Source organism: Salmo trutta, chromosome 27 (genome assembly GCF_901001165.1).
Source record: "Salmo trutta chromosome 27, fSalTru1.1, whole genome shotgun sequence".
Lineage (NCBI taxonomy): Eukaryota > Metazoa > Chordata > Actinopteri > Salmoniformes > Salmonidae > Salmo > Salmo trutta.
The window spans coordinates 39,140,165-39,149,690 of NC_042983.1; the positions used below are offsets into that span (position 1 = coordinate 39,140,165).

The 9,526-nt window shown below is 48.8% G+C and overlaps 1 protein-coding gene across 1 annotated transcript in view; it reads left to right on the plus strand.

Annotated features, from left to right (window-relative positions):
• si:dkey-215k6.1 (transmembrane protein 132C) overlaps positions 1-4,059 on the plus strand; it is a 446,622-nt gene extending 442,563 nt beyond the window's left edge. Inside the window, exon 9 of the mRNA XM_029717996.1 lies at positions 2,763-4,059. Within this exon, the coding sequence (XP_029573856.1) occupies positions 2,763-3,989 (1,227 nt within the window). The 3' untranslated portion in view covers positions 3,990-4,059. The remainder of the gene's footprint in view (positions 1-2,762) is intronic.
• The last annotated feature ends 5,467 nt before the right edge of the window (positions 4,060-9,526 follow it).

Genomic DNA, 9,526 nt, shown 5'->3' on the forward strand with positions numbered 1-9,526 from the left:
CACACACACACACACACACACACACACACACACACACACATACGTTCATGTGTGTGTGTGTGTGTGTGTGTGTGTGTGTGTGTGTGTGTGTGTGTGTGTGTGTGTGTGTGTGTGTGTGTGTGTGTGTGTGTGTGTTCATGTGTAGGTGTTTTGGTACCAGAAGTCCTCACAGGATAGTAAAACAAGGAAAAGTGGGGACATTTTTTTGGTCCCTACAAGAAAAAAGGCTATTTTAGGCTTAGGGTTATTGTTAGGGTTAGGGTTATTGTTAGGGGTTTGGGTATAAGGTTAGGGTTAGGGTTATTGTTAGGGGTTTGGGTATAAGGTTAGGGTTAGGGTTATTGTTAGGGGTTTGGGTATAAGGTTAGGGTTAGGGTTATTGTTAGGGGTTTGGGTCTAAGGTTAAGGTTAGGGTTATTGTTAGGGGTTTGGGTATAAGGTTAAGGTTAGGGTTATTGTTAGGGGTTTGGGTATAAGGTTAGGGTTAGGGTTATTGTTAGGGGTTTGGGTCTAAGGTTAAGGTTAGGGTTATTGTTAGGGGTTTGGGTCTAAGGTTAAGGTTAGGGTTATTGTTAGGGGTTTGGGTATAAGGTTAGGGTTAGGGTTATTGTTAGGGGTTTGGGTATAAGGTTAGGGTTAGGGTTATTGTTAGGGTTAGGGTATACGGTTAGGGTTAGGGTTATTGTTAGGGGTTTGGGTATAAGGTTAGGGTTAGGGTTATTGTTAGGGGTTTGGGTATAAGGTTAGGGTTAGGGTTATTGTTAGGGTTAGGGTATACGGTTAGGGTTAAAGTTAGATTTAGAGGTTAGGGTATACGGTTAGGGTGAAAGTTAGATTTAGAGGTTAGGGTATACGGTTAGGGTTAGGGTTATTGTTAGGGTTAGGGTATACGGTTAGGGTTAAAGTTAGATTTAGAGGTTAGGTAAAATAGGATTTTGAATGGGAATCAATTGCTTGGTCCCTACAAGGATAGTAAAACAAACATTTGTGTGTGTGTTTTAGCTCATGCATGAGTGTGTGTATGTGTGTGCATATATGTGTTCACACACACAAGCGTAACCCCCCCCATACACACACACACACACACACACACACACACACTCACACACACACACAACAAATGTTGAGTCAAGAAAAACATTGTTGTCATACTCAGAGAATGCCAAGGCCCTTTTCAATTGATCAAAAATAATGAAAGAATGTTTTTTTTTCTCAGAGCAGGATTTGTGACTGTATATACATTTAATACACAGTACTGAGCCAATAGATACAATTCTACTGTGTAAATGCAGGGCACATACCCACTTTGTGCACAGACATACTGCACATATGCCTCAGGTTAAAGGATGAATGAATGAATTAAACATTCTCTAGTAGTTTGAAAATGTAATCCAAAATCATTGCGCTTAGACCTCAGGCACATCTTCCAGTGAAAATATCCAAGGAAAAAAATGATTCTCAATCTATGATGCTCATGTCTCTGTAGTTTCTCTGGTGAAGTCATATACCTGATGATACAGTGTACTGTATATACTGATCTACAGTGTACTATATGCATGTGGCCTTGGGTAATTATATTCATATCTCAGGCTTTTATTTTCATTGGCAGTATACAGTAATTGGAAAAGCCGCCACTCATTATAATGAAAGCAGAACATTTTGCTCTGCAGTTAACCTGCAGTTCCTTACTCATTGCTTAGTTTCTATTTATCTCTCTGTTATCAACGGGTGATAAGTTGTTGTTTCCAACATAGATGCTTAATTACTTTTCTGGGATGGTTTAGTTGTAACTGATTTATTAAACAATTCTTTCTGGATTAAAAAGTAATGGAGTTTTCACTTTTATAGGTGGAAATTAATACTTAAATGAGTTTGAGTTGAGGAAAAACAAACACTTTTGGCTTCGCTTTGTTATATATCACACAATTGTATAGAATGTTGACCAAAAACAACAACCCAAATTCAGTTACTTGCCAGAATATTTTCCCATGTTGTTGTCAGGCCCAATAGAGGCTGAGGCCATTCATTTTCCATTGAGATTGAGATGGTTTGTTAGCTGCCAAGGCCAAGAGTTGCATTGGCAGCAGAAAAACAGAGCCTTGGTCGTAGTGACTCACTCTCTCTTGTCTTTCTCTCTCTCTCTCTCTCTCTCTCTCTCTGTCTCTCTCTCTCTCTCTCTCTCTCTCTCTCTCTCTCATCTGTCTCGCTCTGTCTCTCTCCGTCTCTCTCTCTGTCTCTCTCTCTCTGTCTCTCTCCGTCTCTCTCTCTGTCTCTCTCTCTCTGTCTCTCTCTGTCTGTCTCTCTCTGTCTCTCTGTCTGTCTCTCTCTCTCTCTTTCTCTCTCTCTTGTCTCTTCTCTCTCTTTCTCTCTCTTTCTCTCTCTGTCTCTCTCTGTCTCTCTCCGTCTCTCTCCGTCTCTCTGTCTTTCTCTCTCTGTCTCTCTCCGTCTTTCTCTCTCTGTCTCTCTCTCTCTGTCTCTGTCTCTCTCTCTTGTCACTCTCTCTCTTTCTCTTTCTCTCTCTCTCTCTTGTCTCTCTCTCTTCTCTCTGTCTCTCTCTCTTCTCTCTGTCTCTCTCTCTCTCTCTGTCTCTCTCTCTCTCTTTCTCTCTCTGTCTCTCTCTGTCTCTCTCTCTCTCTTTCTTTCTCTGTCTCTCTCTCTTTCTCTCTCTCTTGTCTCTCTCTCTCTCTGTCTCTCTCTCTCTCTGTCTCTCTCGCTTGTGTTTTATTTTCCTTTGGCTTCCTTGGCTTCTCCAACCCACGCAGGAAGCTGTCATCAGCGCCTGGATCCAGTACAGTGATGGTTCTGTAACGCCCCTCGACATCTACGACCCCAGAGACTTCACGCTGAGCGCCACCTCCCTGGATGAGGCGGTGGTGTCCACCTACCAGGAGCAACCACTGCGCTGGCCCGTGGTGGTGGCCGAGGGTGAGGGCCAGGGACCGCTGGTCCGAGTGGAGATGGTTATCTCCGAGACCTGCCAGAAGTCTAAGAGGAAGAGTGTCCTGGGTATGGGTGTGGGCAGCGTCAGGGTCAAGTTTGGCCAGAACGACGTGGAGCTGAGGGGCATGGGCCAGGATGAGGAAGAGGGCGGGCTGGATAACAGCACCAGCGACCAGAGACAGAAGGGTCTGGAGGGAGACAAGGCTGGATCGGACAGCTGGAAGCACACCAACGCTGCTTCAGACCGTGAGGAGGGCGCCATGAGGAAGACTAGCACCACCACTAAGACCGCTGTCACCCACCGGGCTGGAGGCAACAAGCACGGCAGTGGGGGCAACAACCGGGGGACAGGTGGCCAGAACGCTCCCGTGGACTACACCAGCTTCCCTGCCCAGGTGGACGTACCGGGGGGCGCGGAGAGCGACCTGTCTCAGACCCCCCGGGGTTTATCCGACCTGGAGATCGGCATGTACGCCCTGCTGGGGGTCTTCTGCCTGGCCATCCTGGTGTTCCTCATCAACTGTGTGAGCTTTGCCTTCCGCTACCGTCACAAGCAGCTGCCCGCGCTGGAGCAAGGCAACATGAACCACGCCCACGACTGGGTGTGGCTGGGCAACGAGGCCGACCTGCTGGAACACCACAGTGACCAGCGCCAGTCGCCGCACCAGGACGAGTGCACCACCATTATTGATCGGAGTGAGGGCTACGAGGAGAGCAAGTATCTGCTCAACGGAGGGGGTAATGTGGAGGTGCAGAGGACCTCCACCCACGGCCAGACCCTCCCCCGCTCCCTCTCGGAGCCCCGGCAGTGCGCTGGCAAGGACCCGGCAGGCAAGGCCGAGCCTCTCAACAACTCCCCCAGCGCTGCCAAGCGCAAGCGGGTTAAGTTCACCTCCTTCGCCACAGTGCTGCCTGATGATGGGGGGCCCTACACTAACTCCATCCTCATTGGCAACGAGGACGACATCAAGTGGGTGTGCCAGGACATGGACCTGGGTCCATCGGCAGAGATCAGAACCTACATGGAGAGGCTACAAGACAATCTGTGAGAGAGAGAGAGAGCGAGAGAGAGAGAGAGAGAGAGAGAGAGAGAGAGAGACAGAGAGAGACAGAGAGAGAGAGAGAGAGAGAGAGAGAGAGAGAGAGAGAGAGAGAGAGAGAGAGAGAGAGAGACAGAGAGAGACAGAGAGAGAGAGAGAGACAGAGAGAGACAGAGAGAGAGAGAGAGAACTTATCAGAGAGAAAGAGAGAGAGATGGACAGAGCTAGAACGCATCAGACAGAGAGGAACATGATTATGATTAAAACTCACCTATAATGCCTTTGGTCTGGAGGATTGAGATGATAGGACATTGGAAGGTGTTTGAGAGGATGATGGGTGTGAGAGAATAGAGGTGGGTAGAGAGAAGAGAGAGGTGGGTAGAGAGAAGGACAGGGGATAGGAGAGAAGGTGACCAGGAAGAGAGAAGAGAGGGTGGGTAGAGAGAAGGACAGGGGATAGGACAGAAGGTGACCAGGAATAGAGGACAGAGGGTGGGTAGAGAGAAGGACAGGGGATAGGAGAGAAGGTGACCAGGAAGAGAGGACAGAGGGTGGGTAGAGAGAAGAACAGGGGATAGGAGAGAAGGTGACCAGGAAGAGAGGACAGAGGGTGGGTAGAGAGAAGGACAGGGGATAGGAGAGAAGGTGACCAGGAAGAGAGGACAGAGGGTGGGTAGAGAGAAGGACAGGGGATAGGAGAGAAGGTGACCAGGAAGAGAGGACAGAGGGTGGGTAGAGAGAAGGACAGGGGATAGGACAGAAGGTGACCAGGAAGAGAGGACAGAGGGTGGGTAGAGAGAAGGACAGGGGATAGGAGAGAAGGTGACCAGGAAGAGAGGACAGAGGGTGGGTAGAGAGAAGGACAGGGGATAGGAGAGAAGGTGACCAGGAAGAGAGGACAGAGGGTGGGTAGAGAGAAGGACAGGGGATAGGACAGAAGGTGACCAGGAAGAGAGGACAGAGGGTGGGTAGAGAGAAGGACAGGGGATAGGAGAGAAGGTGACCAGGAAGAGAGGACAGAGGGTGGGTAGAGAGAAGGACAGGGGATAGGAGAGAAGGTGACCAGGAAGAGAGGACAGAGGGTGGGTAGAGAGAAGGACAGGGGATAGGAGAGAAGGTGACCAGGAAGAGAGGACAGAGGGTGGGTAGAGAGAAGGACAGGGGATAGGAGAGAAGGTGACCAGGAAGAGAGGACAGAGGGTGGGTAGAGAGAAGGACAGGGGATAGGAGAGAAGGTGACCAGGAAGAGAGGACAGAGGGTGGGTAGAGAAAGAATAGAAGAAGAAGGAGGAGAGGGTTGCAAATGGTTCTAGACAGTAAAGCTAGAGAGTGAAGATATATGGGCAGTGTAAATTCACAGAGAACATTAGCTCTGAGGACATATTGAACAAATATGTGGTCAGACAGCAGTGCAAATGAACACACATGAACTACAGAGTCACATAGAATAGCCTACAACGTAAGTGATTACGGAGTCAGAAATGGATTTATTTCATTGTAATCGTCTTTATATATTTATAACAACATTTGTTTCGGTCTGAAGTAATACAGATACAAATTATATTATGTATTGTGAAATTGTTTTGCCTCACAGGCATGGCAATTAAACCTCGCATAATGGCAATTTAGAATATAATTGTCATATTTCAGAAAATAAACATGACATATGATGGCATACTAGTCTTACACAACAGCCTGTGCTGTCAATACTCTCAATTCTCAATTGCGAGGAGATAATGTAAAGGTCATTTTTTGAACTGTGAATTTCTTTTCTCTTTCTTTTCTCTTTGGAATATGTCCTCCTACTCAGAGTAAATGCACCACAACACAGTACTCTCTGGCCCTAACCCTTGAACCCTGAAGTTGTCATCATCAGAGCGCAACCTGTGTGAAACAATCTTTTTTAACTATGTCACAACAACAACATGTATAAGAAGCCAAGTGTAGAGGGTGTTATTTGGACAGTGTGAGGACAACTCTGTGGTTTCCCAAACAACACATTGTTCTGGAATTCTGAGTTCTAATAGGAGAGTCTTGGAAAGAAATGTTATTTCAAGACTCCAAGACAAAGGTATTCACTTGCACAATGGACAGAAACTGAAAGTAGCCAATGGAGGTTGTTCTCCTGTTAGTCTAAACTAGCCTGACCCTGGCCTTTTCACCTTGTATCTGGACAGGAATGCAAAGACAGCACAACAGGCCTGGGACCTCCACAGAGCAAGCCAGGGCTTTCCAAACCCTGGATGTGTATTTACTACTGAGGATGGGATCTAATGTAAACAATGTCCTGTAGGACTACAAAGACCAGAGACTCTGTGGTGTTCAGTACACTACAGAACCCTGACAGGACCTGCGACAGTGGAGTGGCACGTCCGTCAGAGTATGTTGTTGTGTTTTCCCCCCCATACATTTTTGTCAGGCTGTGCATTTATGAACATTGGAACATTAACCGACCCCACCCCCATGTTTCTTCCTCTTTTGACAGATTCTTATGTTTGATTTTGAAAGATGTGAAAGATCTGTCATTCCCTTCCCCCGTTGTTTAATTTATTTGATGGTCAGCAAGGGTGCGGAGAGCGAGAGAGGAACATCAGCTCTCAGTCAGCTCAGTGAGAGAGGAACATCAGCTCTCAGTCAGCTCAGTGAGAGAGGAACATCAGCTCTCAGTCAGCTCAGTGAGAGAGGAGCATCAGCTCAGTGAGAGAGGAACATCAGCTCTCAGTCAGCTCAGTGAGAGAGGAGCATCAGCTCAGTGAGAGAGGAACATCAGCTCTCAGTCAGCTCAGTGAGAGAGGAACATCAGCTCTCAGTCAGCTCAGTGAGAGAGGAGCATCAGCTCAGTGAGAGAGGAACATCAGCTCTCAGTCAGCTCAGTGAGAGAGGAGCATCAGCTCTCAGTCAGCTCAGTGAGAGAGGAGCATCAGCTCTCAGTCAGCTCAGTGAGAGAGGAACATCAGCTCTCAGTCAGCTCAGTGAGAGAGGAGCATCAGCTCTCAGTCAGCTCAGTGAGAGAGGAACATCAGCTCTCAGTCAGCTCAGTGAGAGAGGAGCATCAGCTCAGTGAGAGAGGAACATCAGCTCTCAGTCAGCTCAGTGAGAGAGGAACATCAGCTCTCAGTCAGCTCAGTGAGAGAGGAACATCAGCTCTCAGTCAGCTCAGTGAGAGAGGAGCATCAGCTCTCAGTCAGCTCAGTGAGAGAGGAACATCAGCTCAGTGAGAGAGGAACATCAGCTCTCAGTCAGCTCAGTGAGAGAGGAGCATCAGCTCTCAGTCAGCTCAGTGAGAGAGGAGCATCAGCTCTCAGTCAGCTCAGTGAGAGAGGAACATCAGCTCTCAGTCAGCTCAGTGAGAGAGGAGCATCAGCTCTCAGTCAGCTCAGTGAGAGAGTAACATCAGCTCTCAGTCAGCTCAGTGAGAGAGGAGCATCAGCTCAGTGAGAGAGGAACATCAGCTCTCAGTCAGCTCAGTGAGAGAGGAGCATCAGCTCAGTGAGAGAGGAACATCAGCTCTCAGTCAGCTCAGTGAGAGAGGAACATCAGCTCTCAGTCAGCTCAGTGAGAGAGGAGCATCAGCTCAGTGAGAGAGGAACATCAGCTCTCAGTCAGCTCAGTGAGAGAGGAGCATCAGCTCTCAGTCAGCTCAGTGAGAGAGGAGCATCAGCTCTCAGTCAGCTCAGTGAGAGAGGAACATCAGCTCTCAGTCAGCTCAGTGAGAGAGGAGCATCAGCTCTCAGTCAGCTCAGTGAGAGAGGAACATCAGCTCTCAGTCAGCTCAGTGAGAGAGGAGCATCAGCTCAGTGAGAGAGGAACATGAGCTCTCAGTCAGCTCAGTGAGAGAGGAGCATCAGCTCAGTGAGAGAGGAACATCAGCTCTCAGTCAGCTCAGTGAGAGAGGAACATCAGCTCTCAGTCAGCTCAGTGAGAGAGGAACATCAGCTCTCAGTCAGCTCAGTGAGAGAGGAGCATCAGCTCTCAGTCAGCTCAGTGAGAGAGGAGCATCAGCTCAGTGAGAGAGGAACATCAGCTCTCAGTCAGCTCAGTGAGAGAGGAGCATCAGCTCTCAGTCAGCTCAGTGAGAGAGGAGCATCAGCTCTCAGTCAGCTCAGTGAGAGAGGAACATCAGCTCAGTGAGAGAGGAACATCAGCTCTCTGTCAGCTCAGTGAGAGAGGAACATCAGCTCAGTGAGAGAGGAGCATCAGCTCAGTGAGAGAGGAACATCAGCTCTCAGTCAGCTCAGTGAGAGAGGAACATCAGCTCTCAGTCAGCTCAGTGAGAGAGGAACATCAGCTCAGTGAGAGAGGAGCATCAGCTCTCAGTCAGCTCAGTGAGAGAGGAGCATCAGCTCAGTGACAGAGGAACATCAGCTCTCAGTCAGCTCAGTGAGAGAGGAGCATCAACTCTCAGTCAGCTCAGTGAGAGAGGAGCATCAGCTCAGTGAGAGAGGAGCATCAGCTCAGTGAGAGAGGAACATCAGCTCTCAGTCAGCTCAGTGAGAGAGGTACATCAGCTCTCAGTCAGCTCAGTGAGAGAGGAACATCAGCTCTCAGTCAGCTCAGTGAGAGAGGAGCATCAGCTCAGTGAGAGAGGAACATCAGCTCTCAGTCAGCTCAGTGAGAGAGGAACATCAACTCTCAGTCAGCTCAGTGAGAGGGGAACATCAGCTCTCAGTCAGCTCAGTGAGAGAGGAGCATCAGCTCAGTGAGAGAGGAACATCAGCTCTCAGTCAGCTCAGTGAGAGAGGAGCATCAGCTCAGTGAGAGAGGAACATCAGCTCTCAGTCAGCTCAGTGAGAGAGGAACATCAGCTCTCAGTCAGCTCAGTGAGAGAGGAGCATCAGCTCTCTGTCAGCTCAGTGAGAGAGGAACATCAGCTCAGTGAGAGAGGAACATCAGCTCTCTGTCAGCTCAGTGAGAGAGGAACATCAGCTCAGTGAGAGAGGAACATCAGCTCAGTGAGAGAGGAACATCAGCTCTCAGTCAGCTCAGTGAGAGAGGAACATCAGCTCAGTGAGAGAGGAACATCAGCTCTCAGTCAGCTCAGTGAGAGAGGAACATCAGCCCTCAGTCAGCTCAATGAGAGAGGAACATCAGCTCAGTGAGAGAGGAACATCAGCTCTCAGTCAGCTCAGTGAGAGAGGAACATTAACTCTCAGTCAGCTCAGTGAGAGAGGAACATCAGCTCTCAGTCAGCTCAGTGAGAGAGGAACATCAGCTCAGTGAGAGAGGAACATCAGCTCAGTGAGGCACATCAGCTCTCAGTCAGCTCAGTGAGAGAGGAGCATCAGCTCAGTGAGAGAGGAACATCAGCTCTCAGTCAGCTCAGTGAGAGAGGAACATCAGCTCTCAGTCAGCTCAGTGAGAGAGGAACATCAGCTCAGTGAGAGAGGAACATCAGCTCTCAGTCAGCTCAGTAAGAGAGGAACATCAGCTCTCAGTCAGCTCAGTGAGAGAGGTACATCAGCTCTCAGTCAGCTCAGTGAGAGAGGAACATCAGCTCTCAGTCAGCTCAGTGAGAGAGGAGCATCAGCTCAGTGAGAGAGGAACAT